At 42.5% G+C, this 24,128-nt stretch overlaps 2 protein-coding genes and 1 long non-coding RNA gene across 4 annotated transcripts; 2 read left to right on the top strand and 1 right to left on the bottom strand.

Moving 5' to 3' along the window:
• Window positions 1–2,866: 2,866 nt before the first annotated feature.
• Window positions 2,867–9,285, top strand: AKAP14 (A-kinase anchoring protein 14). Of its 2 annotated transcripts, none has more exons than XM_080991159.1 (6): window positions 2,867–3,031; window positions 3,740–3,944; window positions 4,037–4,134; window positions 6,067–6,246; window positions 8,122–8,174; window positions 9,119–9,285. In XM_080991159.1, the coding sequence occupies exons 1-6, from the start codon at window positions 2,948–2,950 to the stop codon at window positions 9,201–9,203; spliced, it is 705 nt and encodes a 234-aa protein (XP_080847285.1). In that variant the 5' UTR covers window positions 2,867–2,947; the 3' UTR covers window positions 9,204–9,285. The 2 variants fall into 2 exon arrangements, with proteins under 2 accessions (XP_080847285.1, XP_080847286.1); XM_080991160.1 differs by having other exon boundaries at window positions 2,914–3,098; window positions 3,738–3,944.
• Window positions 9,286–10,952: 1,667 nt separating this feature from the next.
• On the bottom strand, window positions 10,953–24,054 carry NKAP (NFKB activating protein). Its single transcript, XM_080991142.1, has 9 exons — window positions 23,729–24,054; window positions 18,006–18,086; window positions 17,505–17,581; window positions 17,103–17,153; window positions 16,318–16,366; window positions 15,240–15,355; window positions 14,728–14,803; window positions 13,369–13,518; window positions 10,953–13,205 (listed from the first exon to the last, which is right to left on the bottom strand). Exons 1-9 carry the CDS (start codon window positions 23,989–23,991, stop codon window positions 13,031–13,033), a joined length of 1,038 nt encoding a protein of 345 aa, XP_080847268.1. The 5' UTR covers window positions 23,992–24,054; the 3' UTR covers window positions 10,953–13,030.
• LOC308468780 lies at window positions 18,093–19,484 on the top strand. The gene is made up of 2 exons (XR_013981877.1): window positions 18,093–19,103; window positions 19,145–19,484. It is a non-coding gene; the product is annotated as an uncharacterized lncRNA (long non-coding RNA).
• Window positions 24,055–24,128: the final 74 nt, after the last annotated feature.

The following is a 24,128-nucleotide window of genomic DNA, read 5'->3' as shown; positions in this document are numbered from 1 at the left end:
AGGTTTCGGGAGCTTTGTCCCCTCTTAGAATCTTATTACACATATCTGCCAACGGTTGAATTAGCCAATCTTTCAATATTTTATAATATTTTGCAGAAAGACCATCCGGTCCTGGGGCTTTGCCTAACTGCATCTTATTTATTGCCATCTCAACCTCCTGTCTCGTAATCATGCGATTTAGTAGGAACCTTTTATCCTCGGGAATTTTCTGCATTTCATTCGCCACAAGAAATTGCTCAATTTTATCCTTATCTTCTTTACCTTTTTTATACAGTTGTTTAAAGTATTTCTGAAAACATTTTCTTATATCTGCAGGGTTTTCCATAGATTTTCCATCAGATACAATGTTTGTAATAGTACTTTGCTTCTGTCTCTTTTTTAATTGCCAAGCCAACAATTTCCCACATTTATTTGCAGATTCAAAATTTCTCTGTTTCATCATTTTAATTTTCCATTCTATTTTCTGGTTAATAATTAGAGAAAATTGAATCTGCAATGCTTTAATTTCTTTTGGAATCTGTTGACTCTTTGGCATTAATCTTAAACTTTTCTCTTTGTCTTTTATTTGAGACACAATTTTCTCTTTTTTCTCATTCTGTATCTTTTTCCTTATTGAGTTCTGTTGTATGAGGAAACCTCTCATTACTGCCTTACTCACAGGGAGAAATGTAAAGTATTGCACTTGGGCAAAAAAAATGAGAGGCACAAATACAAGATGGGTGACACCTGGCTCGAGAGCAGTACATCTGAAAAGGATCTAGGAGTCTTGGTTGACCACAAACTTGACATGAGCCAACAGCGTGACGCGGCATCTAAAAAAGCCAATGCAATTCTGGGCTGCATCAATAGGAGTATAGCATCTAGATCAAGGGAAGTAATAGTGCCACTGTATTCTGCTCTGGTCAGACCTCACCTGGAGTACTGTGTCCAGTTCTGGGCACCACAGTTCAAGAAGGACACTGACAAACTGGAACGTGTCCAGAGGAGGGCAACCAAAATGGTCAAAGGCCTGTAAACGATGCCTTATGAGGAACGGCTAAGGGAGCTGGGCATGTTTAGCCTGGAGAAGAGGAGGTTAAGGGGTGATATGATAGCCATGTTCAAATATATAAAAGGATGTCACAGAGGAGGGAGAAAGGTTGTTTTCTGCTGCTCCAGAGAAGCGGACACGGAGCAATGGATCCAAACTACAAGAAAGAAGATTCCACCCAAACATTAGGAAGAACTTCCTGACAGTAAGAGCTGTTCGACAGTGAAATTTGCTGCCAAGGAGTGTGGTGGAATCTCCTTCTTTGGAGGTCTTTAAGCAGAGGCTTGACAACCATATGTCAGGAGTGCTCTGATGGTGTTTCCTGCTTGGCAGGGGGTTGGACTCGATGGCCCTTGTGGTCTCTTCCAACTCTATGATTCTATGATTCTATGACTTGCATCCCAAATGACTCTTGTTTCAACCTCTATGTTCATATTTAGTTCAAAATAGACTTTTAGAGTCTTTTGGGCCTTACTAATCATCTGTTCATTCCTCAACAACTCATCATTCACCCTCCATTTAAAGGAACCCTGCAGGTATAATTTCATCTCCAAAACCACTGCATTATGATCTGAGCAAGTCTTAAGGCAAATTTCTGTTTTAGTAACCTTAGGAACCAAATCTCTGGATACCAATATCTAGTCAATTCGAGAGAAAGATTGATTTGAATTTGAGAAAAAAGTGAAATTTCTCTCCATTGGGTTTCGTAGCCTCTATATGTCCGATAAATTGTATTTATCAGTCATGTCAAAGAAAATCTTTGGTAGTCTGCCGGAACTTGGATTTTTCTGTCCCTGTGTTTTATCCATTAATGTTGATGCTACTCCATTCAGGTCTCCCATTAAAATCAATTTCTAATCCATATAATCCATGAGTTTTAAGTCCAGATTCTTAAAGAATTCCACTTTGCCATCATTTGGTGCATAAATTCCCAGCAAAAGAAATTTATCGCCTTGTGCCGTAATTTCAACTGCAATGTACCTCCCTTCCTCATCTTTAAACAACAATTTGGGGTTCCATTTTTCTTTAACATAAAAAACCACGCCTCTTTTTTTCCACTTTGTCAGATGAAATAAATTCCTGCCCAAGTTTCTTATTTTGAAGAATTTTTCTATGAAGTCTTATAACATGTGTTTCTTGTAAACAAATTATATCCAAATTCTGTCTTGCCAGTACGTGATAAACTTGGTTCCTCTTAAAACGTGAATTTAGACCATTCACATTCCAGGAGCTTCATGCGATGAAGGAAGCGAGTCTGTTCCCAAGTGCCTCCGTCTCCAACCCCACCCGCTCTCAGAGCCCTTATCAAGAGCTTACTGGGGGGTGAGGGAGTCGTTCTAGGCACCGCAGGAATACCAAGTCCTTGGAATGCTCAATCCGAGGTTTTTAAGGGGTACCGCGTCGCTCTAGCGGTTTCCCCACCCTTCAAAGCATCGGTGCTCTTTCCAGCTTTGAAGCAATGGTGTGTACACAGCCTATGTTTGACCATTTAATGGTTAGCAACACAAACTGCGTTGCTGCATGCCCAAATTTTGTGGCCTAGAAAGCACCAAGAATTTTCCTCCCTCCAGTCAAACGCATCTTTTAACCATGGCCATTCTAAAGGGTTTCACCCCCAATTCCCTCCCACCCCTCATGCAAAAAGTGCACGTATGATGTGGGCTGATATGCCCTGCTCCATAAGGTGAAAAACACCACCCAACTCGCATTAATCACTTCGCAGCCTCTTGAACGCCTAACAATATCATTGGCTGCACGCTGTGTGCTAAGAGCTGATCTCCACCAGTGTTCTTTTTTCCTTTCAGTAGGATGGAATGCCTGTACATCAAACCTGCAGCTCTATTGGATGAACTGCTGTTGCCCAGGCGATGATTGTGACCAAACACTTGTCACAGAAGCCTGAGAGCCTGCTGCTTAATGAGCCCTGGGAACCTGCATCTCGGAGGAAATAAAGCAGCTCCGATCACAAGAGAAAAGCATTTGGAAAGCACTTTCAAGCTGGTAATGGAGTGATCTACTATCCTTTGCGGGATCAGAGGAAGTGCTGACTTTCATACAACATCCCTTGGTGATTATTTCTCAGAACATTCACATTCTTAATTATTTGCATTTGTGGCTGAACGCAGTGGAAATGAGAGGACTAAAGAAATGCAAAGGAACAGGCTTGTTCATGATTTCTCATTCCCTCTTTGCAGATTATGATTTGCAGGCATACACCAAATACTTTTCAAGGCGTACACTGCAAAATGTAATGAAAGAATGTGACAAAGATGTGTTTGAGCCATAGCTTGGGGGTGGAACCACATGCTCTGAAGCAAAAGGGGCCAGGGTTCAAACCCTCCCCCCCATCTCTAATTGGGGTTGGGAAAGAATCCTGTCTGAAACCCTGGAGAACTGTTGCCAGTCCATGCTGGCAAGCTAGGTAAGCCAATAGGCTGACTCAGTATAAGGCCCTTTCCGTGTTTTTACAGGGGACCAGGACTAGTTGCAGCTACCAACTGAGCATACACTCAGTGGTAAACCAGGTCTGCCCAGTGTAACAGCCCAAAATGGTTTTCTTAAGAATGACGATGGGGTTTTGATCTTTTCTATGATTAGCAGTGGCAGAGTAGGTTATGCCAAATATGCAGTTTTGCTTGCTGTGTAGGTCAAATTCTGAACAATGATCCTTATGACCCTGTGTGCTGTCCTTATCCTCTCTTTCTAGAGTTGTGGGCAATGGAGTTGACCACTAACGTGGAAGGCAAAGATGCACCTGTGAAAGCTGTAGATGCATCCATGGAAGCTGAAGATGCATCTGTGGAAGCTGAAGATCCAGCTCTGGAAGCCATCAGGAAGGCAGCAGAGTCTATTGTGAAAAATGTTATCAGAGATGCAATATACACTATTAGACACCTGCAAAAGACAGAGGCAGGTATTACAGTATTAACTTGCTATGCTTTTGATGCCTCCTGGATAGTATAAAAGCCACCCTTGCCAGAGATTAACTTATTCCCTTCCCTTCAGTTCCAGGAATCAAATATCCAGTACCAAATATTACATGGATGAAGTGCAAGGATTTCACAGTATTTAATGGACTGGCACAGATTGAGGATTATTTAAAAGTAAGTTTAAAATTGGATACTTACTCAATGCCTTTAGCCAAGTGACATGACTGTCTGGATGCATGAATATGCTGTAAGAATCAGCTGGAAAGGGCCTGTATGTTTGGTGACATTGAAGGCAACACACAGTGCAATCCTTTAGATCAGTGGTTCCCTCAAGGGGTCTGCATAACCCACCCAGGGTGTCTGTGGCACCCTTCACATAACAAAAGCTACCATAGAGATTTCAAATTTGGCTTGGCTTTTGAAAAAAATGCAGTACTTAGCTAATTGGGAACCACTGCTATAGATGTGTACGTGGAAATAAGTTTCACTGTGTTCAGTGGGCCTGAGTCCTTGGTAAGTGGGTTTAGGATGGCAGCTTTATTGTACTAAATAATTGATACTATGTTAATAAGAGCAACAATATTTCTTTATCTTTTTTTCCTAAATTTTGGTGGGTAGGTGCTGCAAGTACCGGTACATCAAATATACAGCAATGAATGATTAATAGCATAGGTAAAGGTAAAGGGACCCCTGACCATTAGGTCCAGTCGCGGACGACTCTGGGGTTGCGGCACTCATCTCGCTTTATTGGCCAAGGGAGCCAGCATACAGCTTCCGGGTCATGTGGCCAGCATGACTAAGCTGCTTCTGGCGAACCAGAGCAGCACACGGAAACACCATTTACCTTCCCGCCGGAGCGGTACCTATTTATCTACTTGCACTTTGACGTGCTTTCGAACTGCTAGGTTGCCAGGAGCAGGGACCGCGCAACAGGAGCTCACCCCGTCGTGGGGATTCGAACCGCTGACCTTCTGATCAGGCAGTGAATCTGGCTGTTATCATTAATTGCAAGTTCTTCCGCACCTCATGTGAAAAAGACCAAAGGAACCTGCAGTCATCCTCAACCACACAGTTAAACATTTATGCTCATTTATATCCATCGTTTTTCCACCATGGAATTCATGGCAGAGTACATGCACACCCAACCCTGTTTCTCTTCACTATCTGGCTGCTGTGACAGAAGGTGGGGGAGAGGCCTTTTTTTCTCCCATCCTTTCATGACTGCTAGGCAATCCATTCGTGCCAGGAGCTTTCAGGTAGGCCAACACCACATTCCCCTTAGGATCCATCTATCCCAACCCTATCTTTGGGCAGGTAACACTTTTTGTCGCATCCTTATAAATAGTGGTACACATTTTTTTGTGAGACGATGCAGGTTCACAAATGAATCATCTTTGTATATTAGATAACAATTATCAGCTCCTATGGGGAAGCCTCCACAGACTTTCTTGTTTAAGCAAGGAGCAAAGAATGGTTTGTTTGTTAGACTTTTAAAACATTGTTGTTGTTACCTGCCCTTCACTAGAAGGTCAGTTCTATTGCAGCTACTTACAAATGGGCTTCTGGTCTCCACATTTGTTGCAGCATAGACGGTCAATTGGGCAGACAAGGGACTGTACGGCAACAGTCCATTTCGAAGAGTTTCTTACCCAGGTGGGTCTTAACTGACAGCTGGCCTGCTCAGCCAATCACAAAGGGATTGATTGCCCACCATGACATAGCCAAAAGATTCCCAGAGGCTGTGGGTGATCAGTACTGGGCCATCTTAAAGTGACAGGCAGCCAAGAATGGGGCCTGGATAACACCTCCATCATGTGCCCTCAGATCATGGCCTCAAACCTTCCCCTGCCTCTAATCCTTCTCACTACAATCTTGGAAAGTTGGGAGAAAGCGAATGGCCCAGTCAGTCAGAGAGTTTTTGCAGCCTGGCAGGGGATTTGAAACCAGGAGTCCTTATTGTGTGACTCATAACATTGCAATTCTGATAACGCCAAAGGCTTGACATGTGCTTGACACAGCGGGTTGTACCCACTATGTTCAATTGCTGGCAAAGGCAAGCAAATGCTTGTGCATGGGGCCAGATCATGGCCTATGTTTATTCCACAGACATGGGAGCTTCATGAGAGCTGGCTACATTGGACAAACTATATCAGCGAAGAGGAACTGGAGTATTCCACAAGATACTTTTACCGGGTCCGCTGGAGTATCCCGACCTGTAGAAAGCCCATCCCACGAGCAACAGCTTGTGTCTATTTCGTCATAGAGATTTCCAAAATCAGACCATCAGTAAGTATTTTGACATCACCTCTGAAGACCTATAAGCCCAGAGGATAATTAAATATTCTTATATAAAAATAAAAAAGCAGGAAGGGGGACAGAACACCCTCATTAGGATCAAGTTTGAACTTTTGAGATCTATAAACTTGATCATTTGCCAAGTGTTTGATCACACTCCATTCATGCCCTTTATTTGAAGGCACGCATGTTTAGGCAGAACAGTCCCCTGAACTTGAACTTCCTAAAAACTTGAACTAAATAATTGTGGTAGTGGCAGACAGTCTAAAGACTCCTGTCAGCGTTATGAGACTTTCTCCCCACTCTTTTGCCCCATCATGCCCCCACATCCCCCACAAATTGGAGGAGAGGAGTATCAGAAATACTTGTGCTGACGGAATGATTATGAATCATGACATTGAAATCCACCCTCCTTATTTAATTGTTTATAAACTATTTAAACTGTTGTACATTTATAGTATAGTCTAATTATGAAAGCTTTTAAGGCTTTGATGGAATTGTTTTGTCATGTATTTAAATTATGTTTTGATTTTGTAACTGATTTTATACTTGTAGAAGCCATTTTGGCATGTAAGCAGTTTCTAACTTTAACAATAATAGTTACAGTAATACTTCCATTAAGGGACGCGGGTGGCGCTGTGGGTTAAACCACAGAGCCTAAGGCTTGCCGATCAGAAGGTCGGTGGTTCGAATCCCCGCGATGGGGTGAGCTCCCATTGCTCGGTTCCTGCTTCTGCCAACCTAGCAGTTCGAAAGCACGTCAAAGTGCAAGTAGATAAATAGGTACTGCTCTGGCGGGAAGGTAAATGACATTTCCGTGTGCTGCTCTGGTTCACCAGAAGCGGCTTAGTCATGCTGGCCACATAACCCGGAAGCTGTACGCCGGCTCCCTTGGCCAATAAAGCGAGATGAGAGCCGCAACCCCAGAGTCGGTCTTCCCATATACTTCTGTATTTAGGTATGATTTACCTTGTCATCCACCCAAAAAACGGCAGAGGCGGGGAATGTGACCCCACATGGCTGTAGTGTGAATTGGTTTATGTATAGAACTTACACTGCTTCAAGGGGGTCTGCAGAAGCAGTGAAAACAATACAGTACAGTAAACCAGACAGCAGCAAAATGCCGGGGATAAAAACAGCAGAACAAGGCAAGAGAACCTCAGCTAAAAACCAATAGAGCAGGTATGGGGAACTTTTGGCTCTCCATTTGTTGCTGAATTACCACCCCCCATGAACCCCAGCAAGCAAAGCCCATAATGGCCAAGGATGATGAGGTCAGCAACATATGGAGAGTCAAAGGTTCCTTAAACCTAGAAGCACTTCCTTTTGCCTGTCCTGCATCCCTCTATCAGCTTCATCAGATGTCCTGGCTTCTTATTTTGTAAGAACAGGAAAACTGTTGCTGATCCACCCAACTCATAATTTTACACACTTTGACTAAGTCTTCCCCTCCTTTTTTCCAAGTTAAAAGACTAACTACTGTTGCCTTTTTAGGATACTGTTCTTTTATTATTATTACCATTATTACATTTTAATCTGCATATGCAGCACACCATCCTAAAATTTATTTTGATGAATGTTTAAAAATAACTAAAATACAATTTTGTAACCTTTCCCAGTTGGAAAGGTTGAGCCACAGAGGCTTATTGTATGCATAGTACCAAGACCCTAGAGGCGCGCCCATCAGACCCCAACATTACAGTTAGGCTTCTCTTGCTTGAAAATTTCCTATTGCTATTATATTTTGAGTTTACTAGTGTCCATGAGGACCAGAATGCCCTTGTAGGGAAGGGTGATTTTAAAAAGCAAAATGGAAGCCCAACATTCTCAGAGTGTGTTTTTTTCTCTCTCCCTCATTTAATGCAGACATTACCTGTTGAAGTATTCTTTGTGGTGGAAACGAATAAGCTAATTCACAGGTATTTTCTATTTTAAAAATAATCCATGAAATAATGGTGGTATGATAAATTCTGCTGAATGTTTTGTTATGGGAAAAGATCTGCTCATCTTGCAAACCCATCTAGGAGTGAATTGTACCTGCCTTTCTCTGTGTCTCTTTGATTTGCAACTAGGACTGCTGGCTTAGAAGAGTCCAGGCTTGCTCTTGTGCAGAAATCAGCTGCAAAAAAATGTACCATAATCTGCTACAGTTTGCAGGACACATGGCTGGTTGTTTTTTCCCCCAACTACATTCACTGAAGATTCATCTCTTAGCCTGCAATCCTATACCTACCTACCAGGAATGTCTAGGATTCTGCTGCTTAGTGCTAAAGGATTGTTTATTCAAGATGTGCCCTGAGTTTAAGGGGCTTCCCCAAAATTTGGTCACATGTTCATTACTGGACACCATGCCTATGACTGACTGAGATTTGTTTTACATTAGGGGTCTAAGAGGGTTGCATCCAATGTAGTGTTAACTAACCCATTCTGGTAGTGCAGGAATTTAGACTTGTGTAAAGTGCACACCTTCGTATACCCCTGTGTGACTCGAAGATCTGTCCTGGGTTTTCCCCAATTCTCAGGAGTGGGTTGTTTTTTTTAAAGTCACCATAAATGGGTTAAAAGGCATTAAATGTACAGATGTGTGCAGGAACAAGCTAAAGGTGGCACGGACATCAGGACAGAAGTGTTAGCATGTCAAAACAGGCCATTTTTAAAAATCAGGATCCACCCTATTCCTGTGACTGTAATCTGTTTTTTATTTTAAACTGTTGTAACCTGAACTCAAGACCTGCAGATAGATGATTATGATGAATATTGTTAGGGAATTAACTTTTCAAACAAACAAACCATAGTTCCCAACACAGATGTGTTAAGTAACCCAACTCTTGTGTTATATTTCTTCTGCTCTCTCTCTCTATAGGCCAGGAGAGTCTCGATTCAAAGAAAAATGGCTCAAAGATGTGATTGAAAGCAAAATAATCATGATGGAGACAATCACTTTTTAATTCCTCTAGAATTGTTACAAACTAAAAAATCTCTTTTAGGTTTTCTGCTAGTTTTTATAAATAAAAGCTGTGCATATCTGTAGTCAGCGTCTCATTTTTGGTCTTTCTGTCTCATGTTAGAAGGCTTAATTCCTGGAGAGTAAATGTTACTTGATCAAACCCGCAAAGCATCAGTGCCCTGCAGTAGACATGGAAGAGATCTCCACTTACTGCAACCTTCCAAATCTATGTAGGCCAAGGGTAACAAACGTGGTGCTCCCCTCCCTACATAATTCATGACCACTCACCAGGCTGGCTGGGGCAGATGCAAATTGTACTCCACAACATCTGGAGGGTACCATGTTAGGAAATGAAGCTTTGCTTACACAGATATGGCCACACTGCCAATGTATGCAAAACTCTTTTTAAGGTAATTTGCAAGGGGTTATACAGTGGTACCTCAGGTTAAGTACTTAATTCGTTCCGGAGGTCCGTACTTTAACCTGAAACACCACTTTAGCTAATGAGGCCTCCTGCTGCCGCCGCACTGCCGGAGCACGATTTCTGTTCTCATCCTGAAGCAAAGTTCTTAACCTGAAGCACTATTTCTGGGTTAGCGGAATCTGTAACCTGAAGTGTATGTAACCCAAGGGACCACTGTATCTGCATGTCACTCTGTGTCATAAGCTAGACCGCCAGATGTTTTGGACAACAACACCCATTATTCCTTACTGTTGGGAATACTTAATTATATTTTACTGTTGTATTGTTATTTTTGTTTTCCTCTACCTTTTAAAATGTTTTATGTATTATTTTTCTTTAAACTCATTTAAATATGCTTAATGGTTTTTGTGGGAATGCTAAGGATGGTAGGGAAGGATATACAGTGGTACTTCGGGTTACAGACACTTCAGGTTACAGACTCTGCTAACCCAGAAATAGTGCCTCGGGATAAGAACTTTGATTTAGGATGAGAACAGAAATCATGCGGCGGTGGCACGGCAGCAGCGGGAGGCCCCATTAGCTAAAGTGGTACTTCAGGTTAAGAATGAACCTCCAGAAAAAATTAAGTTCTTAACCTGAGGTACCACTGTATTGATTAAGTATTATGATGTAGCAGAGCAAATTCCCCTCAATATAGCTGGAAGCTAGTTTGCAGATTTGTTTGAATCTCATAGTTAAGATTATTTTCTGGTGTTGCCTTTAATCCCTCTTAAAAGAATAAAGACATGAGAGTCTTTCTGAGTAAAGTAACAAAAAGTTTACTCACATTTCAGTTCACAATATGATTCCTGAAAGGCAGACTTTACTTGGTAGTTACACAAAGAAACTATGAGTTCATCTTATATGGAGACTGAACTTGTGCTGCTGGCTAAGAGCCAGCAGACAACAAAATTACATTAAGAATAGAAAATGGTTGCAGGAGAGCAGCGTGGCAGCAAAAGATCAGCAAGGAAGACAAGATAAAAACAAGAAGTGAGAAAATGGCTGCATGACTTGGCTCTTTTAAGGAGTTAGCCAGAGCCATGCCCAACTCCCAGGTCACAAGCAGTGGAAGGAGATCCCGACTGGTGGTATAGGAAGTTACACTGACTGGATGTTCCCCTGCCTGTGCCCACTGTAGGGAAACAAGGAATGATGCATTTGACTGCACCAATGGATTACATCCCACAATTTTATTATTGGGAATTCTTGCTCTCATCAGTCCCAGTTGTTCACCTATTTGAGTAATACCAAGTTAGTACCATAGACTGCAACATGCACACTAAGCCGTTGACATGTGATCTTTATTCAAGACCTGCTTGTGAGCCACAGCCACGAGTTCCAATTTTCCAAATGGCAAGTGCTTTCAAACACTGTCGAAATGAAGTGTTTATTTTTATAGTTGTTTCAAAGAACGAGTCATGGCTTGAAACTGACAAGCCATAGATAAAAAACAACGAAGGTGCACCCAGGGGAACAATTTTAAATGTAACTTTCCAGAAATAATACGTGGTTTTGGAATTGTGAAAGGAATGGTACACAGGATGCACATCAAGCCCACTCCCTGTACACATTTTATGACTTCACCACTCCCTCCCAACTTTTGCCTCACAGTTCCTTGTGCCCCTGAGGGTCCCCTGAACTTGGAAGATTTTTTAGACTGGGTTTGAGGCTTCTGAAAGAGCAGAGGTGTTCAGAAGTCACAGTGGATGGCACATGCCAGACACATTTCAATACCGGCATAAAGACTTTGCCTACAATAGGGGTCAAGTTTTCAGCCCATCAAAGCCAAATGGATATCTAACCTGTTTTGTTCCACTGAAACTCTATTTGCACAATGAAGTCAGGTAGGAAGATGCTTCCAATCTTCAAATAGTTCTCTCTCTTGATGAGCTGTCAGTCAGACTCCCCATACTAGTTAATGTACAGGATGATGAAAGCAAAGAGAAACGGGAGGGCGCAAATGCCCATTACACTGCTGGCTCAGTAACAGGCTAGTCACTGGAAGACACTCTGCTGCAGCATTATACAGCTTCTTATTAAAATTATAAAATATATTAATACTTAAAATGTACAAATCTGCACAAAGTGAGCTGCTCCAACTCTATTTACAAGGAATCAGAGCCACTGAAAAAGACTATAATTTAAGTCACTTAAAATCTAGTAAAAGAGAATCAAGTCTCACTAATATACAACAAATAAATCTGTTCTGAAGCTTAAAAAGGCTGTATTAATGACCTTTTGTCTTTGTGCAATCAATGGTACAATTAATTTGCACCATCTGTTATTGTGGGATAACCAGCCCCATATAACCAACATGCTTAAGTCTAATTAATGCATGAAATGGTTAATACAATAGAGTTAGCTGTCCTGCCAGGCTTAGCTATGTCAGTTCCCTTACCTTGGAATTAAATCTATCATTTCCTCCCAGTCTACCTGAGCACCTTAGCATGTGAAGAGGTTTGAACTGGTTACTCCAGCTTAGCAGCATGGCTTCTCACAAACTACTCTTCACTTCCTATGCCAGTTCCTAGGCCAGTTCACTTCCTATGTCTAGGAACTTTCATCACTTTGTAACTAAGTTAAGTTTTACTGTCTGTGCAACTTTTGACTGATGTGTGGAAGAGCACATGAATCGGACCTTTGGAGAGTTTGTTAGTAAACAATCTTGTAACTTGCCAAATGTGTGGTCATATCCCATTCTGGGGGAAGAGGGAAAATTTGGAACTCACTTGAAAGCGCATATTTTAAAGGTAAAACAGCCTATATTTCCATGCTTTACTTTGCTGAATATATTGTGACTTCCAACTCCCTGCTGGGGTTCTCTCACCAAAGAGTACTTGCCCAAAACTTGAGATGTTGGCATCCAAGAATTCCCATATGCGCACACCAACATTTATTTGGTTATCTAAAGCCATTGGAAGATCACTCTGATCCACTCTGTGACTCGTACTGTACATTCAACATTCTCTTAGCAAAGGATTGAAAACAAAGCAACCTTAAAAAAATGCCAAGTTTCAGTTCCACAAATCTTGATTTGCTGCTCAGAATTTTACAAAGTGTCTTTTAAATCCACCAACTCTCACAGTACCTTGGATTCCTAGCAATATTTTGGGATAATTTGCAAGAGAGCCTTGTCTCATTTCATTTAGGTAATTGTCCTTCTGCTGCTGTTAATGCCATACAGCAAATTTGTGAACAGGCTATCCACATACACCTGTCAAGGTTCATATTGATACATATAAACCATTTCCTGAAGTTCAATCAGCAGTACACCCTGCAAGTAGGGCTGTGATGCTGGACACCTGTTTGTGAATCGCTGTAACAGGGGACGGTTGTCAATATGCACAAGAGCAGCATCCTGTTCATTTGTCGTCTTTGCCCTTGGTTTTCCTGTAGACCATCTCTCGGAAGCTTGCCAGAATCTTGTTCTCTCTCTTCCGCCTCTCCTCCTGGTTGAAAGATGCCAGGGCCCTCTTTTCATCTGCACTGTAGATCTGGTTCTCCTTACGCAGACGCACAGCTTCCATTCTCCGGTGCCTGAAGAGAAACATGATGCACATCAAAAAGCCAGTAATGTTCAACAGGAAGAGAAGATTTCCTTCATTACTAGCTCAATTTCTATTAGCCATTACCCAAATGCCTCCCCCTACACTGCATAACAGCAGCAAAATTCCACAGCAGTCCCCACCAGAACGCTCACCTGCTGCCGCTCATCACATAGCCAGACTTCTCAAATGATGCAATCTCTTCACTGGTTAGACCAATTTCACCTCTCCTAGGGATGCGTTTTCCAGCTTTTACATATTCCGCCATGGCAGCGCCTTCACCGGGGAGTAAAGCATGTCCATAGCTTTAAGAAAGAGACAGGATCATTACATTACAAAAAAAATAAATAAATATTGGCATCCCAAAGCCCCACTGACTTCTCTCTCTAGCTATGGATACAGAGAAGCTGAAGAGGACAAAGCAAAACAACTTACAAGTATTATTTCATATACAGGCCCATTTTGTGCAAGAAGTCCTAGATAGGTAAGGGAAGCCGGAACCTTGGATCCCTTTTTCAGTTCACCATTGCAATCCTAGCTTCCTTACAAAGTGCCTCTAAGATAGACAGGGCAAAAGGAGGTAGGTGGGTCTTTTCTCTACTATCTTAATTCTCTTGGCCTCATTATTCCACCTGGATTTCCTCCTGTTAAGCTCTCCATTTTGTCTGGGCAACAATAAGAAAATGCTGGGACAAGCAGTGCAGCCAGAGTTTGTTCTTTTCCACATTGCTACCTGCTTCCCTTCACTGTCAAGGTGAGACATGCTAGAAAAGGAAGTGTAAGAACATCTAGTTTAAGCATATGTCACAGCATCAAAAGCCAAAATATAGAGAAGTTTTCATGAGGCTCTAGCACAGTTCTCTCGCGTGCATTAGCACTGGGAAGTTAGGGAGATTATAGTCCACCAGAAGGTCAGGGCACACAATTGTGGCCCATATTTTCAACTCATGAAACGACCTCTTCTGGAACATCCATCCATCCAAGTGCCAATTAGAGCAGAAAGTTCCCACATCAAATTTCACCTGAGCCACAAATGAAAAAGATGGACTTAAAGCAAGCTACTATTTTTTTCAGACTCACTCATCTGTAGTAGTGGTACCTTGGTTCCCAAATGGCTTGGCTGTCGAACAAATCAGCTCCTGAACGCCGCAAACCTGGAAATGTTCTGGTCTGCGAACTTTTATCCGAAGCCGAACATCTGACGTGGCTTCCAATTGACTGCAGGAAGCTCCTGCAGCCAATCAGAAGCTGCACCTCGGTTTTCGAACTGTTTCGGGAGTCAAACGGACTCCCGGAATGGATTAAGTTTGAGAACCAAGGTACCACTGTACAGGAAAAATAGTATAGATCTAACTAATAGGGTGCTTGCTGAGGATTATTAAGGATTATATATGCTCTGTTATCTGAGCTCTGTGAACATCTAAATATGCCCTATAATAGTTAAGAACTGCATTTGGATTCCTTGGCTACCTTGGATTTCAAATGCTGAAATAAGCTAAAGGTTCAGCACTTACTTCAAGGGCCGATCATCTTGAGAGGCATGAGTAATGGGAGCTTCTGGTCCTATGAAATCCACAGCATCTGCATTTTCTGCAAGAAAGCAATAAAAGGAAGAATGAAGCCAAAACCTTCTCTAATGCATTATTTAACCAGTTTTTTTAACCCAACTGTACAAATTTTATCCTTGCCACCCTTTCTGTGGGGTCTGCCTGGCCTAACTTCCATCTTGTCCACTTTGAGCTCCATCAGCAGCCAGCCACTCTACACGAAAGGAAGGTAGCCTTCCAGTGGTCTGATCTATTTTGTATGGCATATTCATTTTATTAGCACACCTGATTTTTTTTCTGTTGGAAAAGGTGGGGTATACATATAAACTAAATAACCATCTTACAAAATGAATAAATTTAAAGCCTACATCAGTTGACATCTCTTTCGGGATGCCTTTCCTTAGCAAAGACCAATCTAACAGTGAAGGCTGCTCCTGTGTGCAGGCTTTTCCAAGAAGCTATGAGCATTCAAAACCTACTTGATCTCTCAATCCAGAGATCATCCTCTTGCTGTTCATCGTCATCAGAATCTTCGCTGCTTGACTCGCTGAAGTCTTTCCTGCTCTTTTTACTCTTTCTTTTCTTGGACTTTTTTCTGTTGAGAAGTGAGAGGGAAATGGGATAAATATGTAAAATCAAAGCAAGGAAGAAGAAAGGTTGGTAAGAACAAGAAGAAATGTTTTGGCTTCGTGTCGCTTACAAGAATATTATCAATATTAAGAATATTATCAACGAGAGGGTTAAAGAAAAGCCATATGTATAAAGGATAGGTAAAGGTAAAGGGACCCCTGACCATTAGGTCCAGTCGTGGCCGACTCTGGGGTTGCGGCGCTCATCTCGTTTTATTGGCCAAGGGAGCCGGCATACAGCTTCTGGGTCATGTGGCCAGCATGACTAAGCCGCTTCTGGCGAACCAGAGCAGCGCATGGAAACGCCGTTTACCTTCCCGCCGGAGCGGTACCTATTTATCTACTTGCACTTTGACGTGCTTTCAAACTGCTAGGTTGGCAGGAAGGATACTATGTATAAAGTATAAAGGATACTATGGGAGGAAAACCATAACCCAAGAAAAAACAACCTTTTTGGGACCAAATAAAAATCTTTGGCCTTTTGGGGAGCATACAGAACACACAATGCAGAACAAAGCTTGCTCGCAAGGAAGATGTGAAGCACTGAGAGCATAAACACATTTGGTCCCCCTTCTCTTTTCCTTTACAACACAAACTCAGAAACCACTCTCATCAAGTTCAGTGAGGCTTTCTTTCAGATGAACGTGGCCTTAGTTTTGTTCCATATCTATTTACTAACAAAACTTTTACTACATTATTGACATAACTGGTGACAATAACCAGACCAAAAGGAAAGCAAACTAAAATCCAAAACAGAAATAAACAATGCAAAATGAAATAAACAAAAAGCAGAAGTTGAAAGCAGAGTCAAGAGTTCTCTTGGTGATAACATAGTAGCTGGGGAAACAGGAGTTTGATACTAGTGTCATGAAACACAAACTCCGCAATTTTACAAGTTTTTTTTTTTTTTAAAAAAAACAGCTCTTACTTCCTATGCTTCTTTTTCCTCTTCTTGGATTTCTTTTTTTCCTCATCACCTGAAATGTTAATAACAAAGAAAAGCAAAAATAAGCAGGGGTAAGGCATAAAAAGTTTGAGTGAAAGAAGGGTGGAAAACCAGTGTGGTATAGTCAATGGTGTTGGGTTAGGACTGGGAAGACCAGAACAGAAATTCCAAATCAGCCAGGAAGGCGACTGGGTAACTTTGAACCACCTGCTCACTTTCCCAGCCTAATATACATTACATAGCAGCTGAATGAGGAATTTAATTATTCCCCAGTACACAATGCATTGCAGTCCTGGACTATTCACAGTAGGGATGGAAAAGCAGCGGCCTTCCTGATGAGAATCTGCAGCTGTCGTCACCCCTGCATTGGCTGAGGCTAATGGGAGCTGGAGGGCCCAGCGCCACTATGCCACGCGTGATATTCATTTTAAAAACCCCCCACTATGCTTTATGAACATTCATGCAATATCATTCAATTGTAGCTCATCTTCCTGAGAGCTTAAGGGTCCAATGGAACAATGTTAGTATGGGGCTATTGTGATACGATTCTCAGTTTGCCAAAATTCTTGACAACTGAAGAAGTTAATACTTCAGAATGAATGGAATAATAAATATGACTTTAAAGACTATGGGAATTTGCTATTCCTTATTTGAACTATAGTGTAGGTGGGTTGGGAGAACCCCCTTTAAGTGTGCAGCTCAAAAGAAGAAATCGAGGCCAATTCCAAGCTGGGAACGCAAGTCTTGCACAACAGGTTCACACATACGTGAAGCAGCTTTTCTCTTCCTTTTCTTCCTTTTCTTCTTCTTCTCCTCCTCTGAAAATAATTTGAAAATGAAATGTTTTTACAATCAAGCCAAACAGTCCACTCTATGGGTTGTTACTTCCTGACCAACAGATTGCATCTGCTACACCTATGAGGCCAGGCTGCAGCCTTGCTTTCTAGAACAGATAGGGGACTGCTGTTGCATAGGGATGGGAGACATCATTTGCAAATAGTATGACAAGGCAATGGGAAGTGTCCCTGAGTCAGGAACTTTAATTATTATTGATGCAATTTACTTTAGCAATTCCATTTGGAGTGCATTCATTCTAGAAAGGCAAGTCAACTCAGGCCCTACAAATACTAATGATGTTACCCAAATGCCACCAAATCAGTGCAAAATACCTTCTGAGCTGGAATCAGAAGAGCTGCTCTTTTTAGATGTACCATCTTCATCTTCTGCAGGAGTGTGTTCATCAGAGCTAGATTTAAAGGCAGAGCACAAAACAATATTAGTGTAGGTAGAAGTGCAAAATATATCATCATAATTTGAAAAGCTGCGATCAAAAGCATATAAAGACTTCAGTGTTAAGTATTTCAATAAAATAAATTTCTATATGAGAGCTTACCCCTGTTCGGATTTTAAAATATTAATTATATATATATGAGGCTAAATATGCCAAGGGATTCAACAATTTGATTTTAGGAATGTAGCAAAGTAGAACACAAAATGCATTTGACAAAACCATGGTGCTAAATAAGCCAACATGGGGGGGACACAACAAAACAAAATGGAAAAAGGTAATCACCATCCCCCTTATTAGATTTCAGGAGAAGGTCCTCAAGACAGGTTACAGCACTGAAAATAGCAGTATTCATTTATTTATTAAAAAACCACAAACCTACTCTGGGTCAGGAACCTTTGGTGAGAATCCCCAAACTTCAGGTGCTCCAAGTTCACCTATTCTCTCTCTCTCGTTTAATCGCCTGTAAAAGATGCATCTCTGTTGAAACCCAGGACAAATTTTCCATGTATAAAAATTAAGCTCAACACAGGAATAGAGATGCTTTCATACATAAGAGACAGCCTTGCTATAGAGCAAAAGGGTTAGACTGGAGTGGGGAACTGTTTTTCAGCCTGAGAACCACTTTTCCTCACCGACAACCTTCTGGGGCCCACATGCCAGTGGGGAATGGGGTCAGAGACAAAAATGGGTAGAGCAATGTTAGCTTTGTGCAGTAGACTATATTCCTGTCATGCAAACAGTCAAGAGATTTCTGCACACACATACTAGGGCTGTGCAATAAATTGCCATATTGTATCAAAATAACATCATGATAAGTGTTTCAGTAAGGCAGAGACTTGACAGTTTCCTAGGAAGTAGCTCAGCTGAATGGATACTTTGCAGATAATTTGTAGAAAAGTGTATCTAGCTTTGTTTGCTCTTTCCCTCCTCTCTCAAAACCCATGAGAAATGAAGATAACCCTTCACACAAACCAGCAAACTCTTTCAGATTCACTGAAAGTAGTATCTATCCACTTGGTATCTATCCACTTAAGAGCTCAGTCTGCAAGCAATCCAGGAGGGATCCCCCACAGCTAGTCAATCAAAGAGGCAAAGTAAACAAAGAACTGGAAAGCACATCTTTCTTCCCTCACCAGTGGAAAAAAGAGGGGGAAGAGTTTTTGTTTTTATTTTCTGGTGCTGTTTATGTTGTTGGTTCCCCCTAAAAAGCTTTCCTCCATATTGTTACGGTAAACTCTGGGTGCGGGGTTACTCTGCCACCCAGCTCATCGGACTAAGTCCGCGGGTCCCTGCGGAAGAAAATGAGCTCAGCCGGAGACAGGAGCAAGTTGCAGGAGATCCAAGTTTATTGCGCAACAGGTTCAAGGCGAGATTGAACAGCGAGAAAGGGGTGACATGAACTTTTGAAATTTCCCTCCATGTCCCAGAATACAGTGCAAAATACATCCCAGTTACATCATGAATACATTAAGAAGAGGTTGGGTTACACAGATTACATCACGAATACATTAGGAAGAGGTTGGGTTACACTGGATTAACATATGGAGGAGGGAGGGGGGAATATGCAGAGCTGGAGATATGCGCAGATAAGCACATCCTGAGAAGACAATGGTCCATGTATGCATAGTCTGTCACCTGGCATCGCCCGGAGGAAGGGCTTGGCAGAGCGATTTGACAGGATTAGGGTCTTGACACCTTGCTTGAGGGATTATGGAGGACAGGGGAGGTGTCATGGAGTCCTAGAGAAATTGAGCAAATTGGCACGTTGATTTTCTATGAATTTTATAGATTTTAGTCCCTTTTGACATTGACAATTGGAAATAAATGGATATATTGTAGCGAAGAAGAAGGTGAAGAAGACATGCCCCCCCCTTCCGTATCAATATTAAAAAGGGTTTTTAATTTTTTTTTTAAAGGAGACTCTCTTTTTGCTTGCTTGCCTTCCTTCCCTCCCTTTGATAAAATGGGAGAGATTGGTAGGAAGAGGGCTTTGGGGGGGGGGCTTGAGGGTAGAAGATTTAGCTGGCTGCCTTATGCTGAAATGGGAGGTTGGGTACTGTGTGAGAATGATGATGAGGGTGTTTTTCAGTATTAGTTGAACTCAATGGGGCTTATGCATGCACATATTCTACTTATACCTCTATGTGGGGAAGCAGATGCAACTTGACTAGTAAATCACTTAAACTACTCATAAATTAGTTGAAAAATGTATTAAATATAATATATGGAAGTTCATTTACAATTTTTATTAAATCTACTTTTACATTTTTTAGGGCCTCTACTGCCACAGGGAGCCTCATCAAGGCCCTTAGCTGCTGCAGGGAAGCATAGCGCACCTTCCACCACCACAAGGAGCTACAGCGGCACCCTCTGCTGCTGCAGGGATGTGCAGTGCACTCTCCACCACTGTGGGGAGGTACTGTGGGACCCCTACTGCTGCGGGGAGGCCCAGCAAGGCCCTCTGCTGCTGCAGGAAAGCACTGCGCACCCTCAGGGCTGTACCTAAGAGGTGGTGAGGTGGGCTCCCACCAGGGGCGCAGGTGAGAGGGGGGTGCAAAATCGGCCTAAAATATGTCTATAAATAAAAATATCAATTATTGCCTCATAAGAAAAGCTTTTGAAATAGAGGGTGAATTGAATGGGGGGAGCTTGGAGGAGAGGCGGAAAGAATAATTTGTCCATGGGTAGGGGGCAGAATCTAGACAGTTCTGCCAGGGGCGCAAGATCACCTAGCTACGGCTCTGCACACCCTCCACCGCTGCAGGGAGGTATGGCAGGACTCTCTGCCCCCGCAGGGAGGCCCAGCAAGGCCCTCCGCCACCACAGATATATATTGTGCTATATCGAGATATTGTGACATTTAGCTGGTGATATATTGTGATGCTGAAAACCAGATACAGTATTGCCCATCCTTAATACATACAACACACACCTCTCTGACTAGGTAATTAAGAAGCTTTATCACAGTTCAATGATACATTTAACCCAGCAAGGAGGGTGTGAACAGTGCAAGTTTGGGTGTCTGGGAAGGCGAGCATGATGTAGGGAGTCCAGGAAGACTGCGTTTGGACCCAGGCTGAGGTTCCTCACAGCTGAATGGAACTGCTAAGGCAAGAAACAACTTAATTTATCAGTAACAGTATTTGAATTTTTCTTAAAGGGAAAACAATCTCCCTAGATCAGAGCTTTCCAAACATTTCACGTTGGTGATACAGTTTTTTTGACATGCATCATTTCACTACACAGTAATTCAGTTTTACTAGCAAACCGGAGGTTAAACTAATCCAGAGAGGAGCACAGGGAGTATTTGCACAACACACCTATGCACTGCAGCCAACACACTAACAAGTCACGACACAAAATTTGGAGAGCTCTGCCTTAGATGCATTGCAGTACAGTGGTGCCTCGCAAGACGAAATTAATTCGTTCCGCAAGTTTTTTCATCTAGCGAATTTTTTGTCTTGTGAAGCACGAAATCCCATAGGAATGCATTGAAATTCAATTAATGCGTTCCTACGGTCAAAAAAAGTCCAAACAAAGCCAAATTTGGTACAACAAGAGTTTATTAAGTGCTCTTTAAAGTCACACATACTGTAAAGAGCATTTCAAAAATTGAAGGAACAATAAATTAAGTTTCTAAACATGACAGAAAAACATTTAAAAATCAACAAAGTGTACAGTACATTTTCTAAGACTCTGGGGGACAACTCAAAGAAGGTTCCTCTTCCACTCTTTGCTTCTTGCTGAAGAACCCCCTCCTCAACTGTTCCCCCAGCCACCCACCACACAGAAATTCAAATCCAGAATTTTTTTTTAAAACAGCAGAGTGGCCCAATGGTCACAGAAAATCATAAAAATGCAGAAAAAAACCACACAAGCTTCCAGATTCTTGCAAACCCCTCCCTAACACAAAGTCCTTGAATTCCAAACACCCCAACCCAAAATCCAAAACCCCCCAAAAAAGTTTTAAAAGTTTAAAAGAAGTTTTGGAAAAGCTTCAAAAATCACCAAAGTCTTCAAAAACCTCAAAAAAGGCTACCACACCGCGTTCTATGAGTTGCTCCTCGAAGTCAAGTCGCAACTGTATTAACGGTGTTAAGAAAAAGGAAACACACTTGCAAGACGTTTTCGTTTTTCGTCTTGCGAAGCAAGCCCATAGGGAAATTCGTCTTGCGAAGCAGCTCAAAAAACGCAAAACCCTTTCGTCTAGCGAGTTTTTTGTCTTGCGAGGCATTCGTCTTGCGGGGCACCACTGTACTGAACACGCTAAAGAGGTTAGACAAATTAATGTCCAGAGGTCACAAGAGAGGTGAGATCATTGAAGGCTCATCTTAACTGTGAGTCCTGGGGCACCTGCTCCCTTCATTGCACACCTTTTGCCACTTGGCCTGGGAGAGAAGGGCCTTGACTGACTCTAGCTACTAAAGCTGAGGCTTCTGAAGAGGCCAAAGACCATCTTGGCTGTCTCTTAGTACAAACCCAGGTCATCAAGCTTGAACTTCCACAACTGCTATCTGCCATGAAACCCCACTGGAAGGATTAGCAGCAGTGGCAGTAGCAACGTTATGTGGTTATAATATTTTAGTCTCTTGTTAGTTATGCTGCTTTAAATGTGCATTTTATATCTGAATTCCTTTAGTAAAGTTTTATTTTTAAATCTTTAAAATAATATTTAAGTTTCCTGTTAATTATATTGCTTTGGATGTATACTTTTTACATGACTTTATTCTGTAATGTTTTATTCTGGATTGTTTTACTTGATGTATTAATACGTTGTAAACTGCTCTGATATTTCCCCCCCTTAAGAATATAAAGTGGTACAAAAAAGATATAAATAAAAATAAAGATATTGTTTTAAATCAGAACAAAAGTTAGACAACAGCAAAATCAACATACAAGATGCTTGCATCAATGGACTAACATTTAGTGATACGTTGCCCAATCAAAATCACTACCCGACCTAACCTTTGCATATGTACTCAAAAGCAAATCCTTTCTGAATTGAATGAAACCTACTTCCATGCAGGTATGAACAGGGTTTATGCTTGAGACTGAAGTCAATTTAGCCATCACTTCATCAGTTTAAACTGCACTATGTATCACAACTTAAACCTCCATGGCTAGGAGTCATAGTAATAACCTTCTAGCTGTTATGATATAACAAGGGTAGGGGATGAGTTGCAATACTACTTGCCACAGGCAAAGTGCTGCCACCAAGAAGATCCCATTCTCATGCTTCTTCCCCATCCCAAGCTCTGAAGTCAAAGATGATCAAAACTTCTGAAGGCGGTAGGCTGTCAGCAACCTGGTCCCAATAAGGATTGGAACCCATATAAAGCCAACATATTAGATCTTATGTCACAAATGGTTTTGTTATGGTTTAGAATTAGATTGTCATAAAAACCCCAAAACAGCCCTGCTTCTGTGCTTTTTAACAGCAACTCTGGTATACAGAAATAAGGGAAGAATGGAGATCTGCAAATATGGCAAAACTAACCATATACCTACATTCTGAAAGGGTGAGAGAGAAATGACTTGGGGCACAACCACAACCACAACCACATAAAGGCACAACCACTCTTTGTGTTAACTTTTTATGAGAAACTGGTTAAACTTGGACACTGATTCGTATAGATCGGGGATGGGGAACATGGGACGTTCCATATGTTGCCGGGCACCAACTTCCAGTCTGCATGGCCAACTACATCCAGAGAGCCTCAAGTTCCTTATCCCTGGGTTGAGATCCTCCACACTGATTTCACAGTTGTCCGTTTCGTAGCTGCAGCTAGCAAAAGCGGGGAAAGGAACATTTACCCGGGGAGGGGGCGGGAAAGGGAAGCCTCAGCCGAAGCTGCACCTTTTCCTGCACAGCTTGCATGTAACTTTCCTCTCTCTCTTTTGGTACTTTATTTAACCTTCCGATGTTTATAAAGGAGGGCACGTGCCTCGGCGCTGCTATCTTTTTGCAAGCCTCAATCAAGCGGCGCATTAAACAGGTAAGGGAGGAAGGGATGAAATATTCAAAAGGGGAGATATTCAAGAGGGGAGACCCAGCCAGGACCCTTTCTCGGATGAGGCCAGCAAGCAAGCCTCCCCACATACCTCTGCCTCAGCGACTCCTCCTGCTCCTTGCCGTAGTGCTCTGGGCCATGGCGGTGGCCGAAGTGGTGAAGCGGGCCGGGCCGCTGACGGAACCCGCCGCCGCCGCCGCGCTCGCGGGACCGAGACCGGGACGGAGACCGGGCTCGGGACCTCTTGCTCCGGCTGGACCTGGGCGGGGAAGGGCTGGTTGAGCTGCCGCTCCGATCCCGCCGTGAGGGCGGCGGCGACTCCTCTGGGCTCCGCGAGCGGGACACCGGCGCCATGGCCTCGGCAGGAGGTCCTCCGACGCCTCGAGTAGCGGAAGCGTCGCCAACGGTCAACAGAGAGGGCTTTTCCTTCCGCCGGATGTGGCGTCGGGGTGTGTGTGTGTTTATTGCCCCCTTCACCTCACTTCCGGCGC

Source organism: Podarcis pityusensis, assembly GCF_964106645.2.
Source record: "Podarcis pityusensis genome assembly, chromosome: Z".
Classification (NCBI taxonomy): Eukaryota; Metazoa; Chordata; class Lepidosauria; order Squamata; family Lacertidae; genus Podarcis; species Podarcis pityusensis.
Note: the sequence above shows the minus strand (reverse complement) of the source record. Positions and strands in the feature narration are given on the sequence as shown.

Coding starts and splice junctions, on each gene's coding strand:
- AKAP14 (XM_080991159.1), top strand. CDS start 2,948: ATGAGCCCTGGGAACCTGCATCTCGGAGGAAATAAAGCAGCTCCGATC. Junction 3,032..3,739: donor TGGAAAGCACTTTCAAGCTG/GTAATGGAGTGA, acceptor CTCTTTCTAGAG/TTGTGGGCAATGGAGTTGAC. Junction 3,945..4,036: donor CCTGCAAAAGACAGAGGCAG/GTATTACAGTAT, acceptor CCTTCCCTTCAG/TTCCAGGAATCAAATATCCA.
- NKAP (XM_080991142.1), bottom strand. CDS start 23,991: ATGGCGCCGGTGTCCCGCTCGCGGAGCCCAGAGGAGTCGCCGCCGCCC. Junction 17,582..18,005: donor CCAAAGGTTCCTGACCCAGA/GTAGGTTTGTGG, acceptor CTTTAAATCTAG/CTCTGATGAACACACTCCTG. Junction 14,804..15,239: donor TCTCTGGATTGAGAGATCAA/GTAGGTTTTGAA, acceptor GCTTTCTTGCAG/AAAATGCAGATGCTGTGGAT.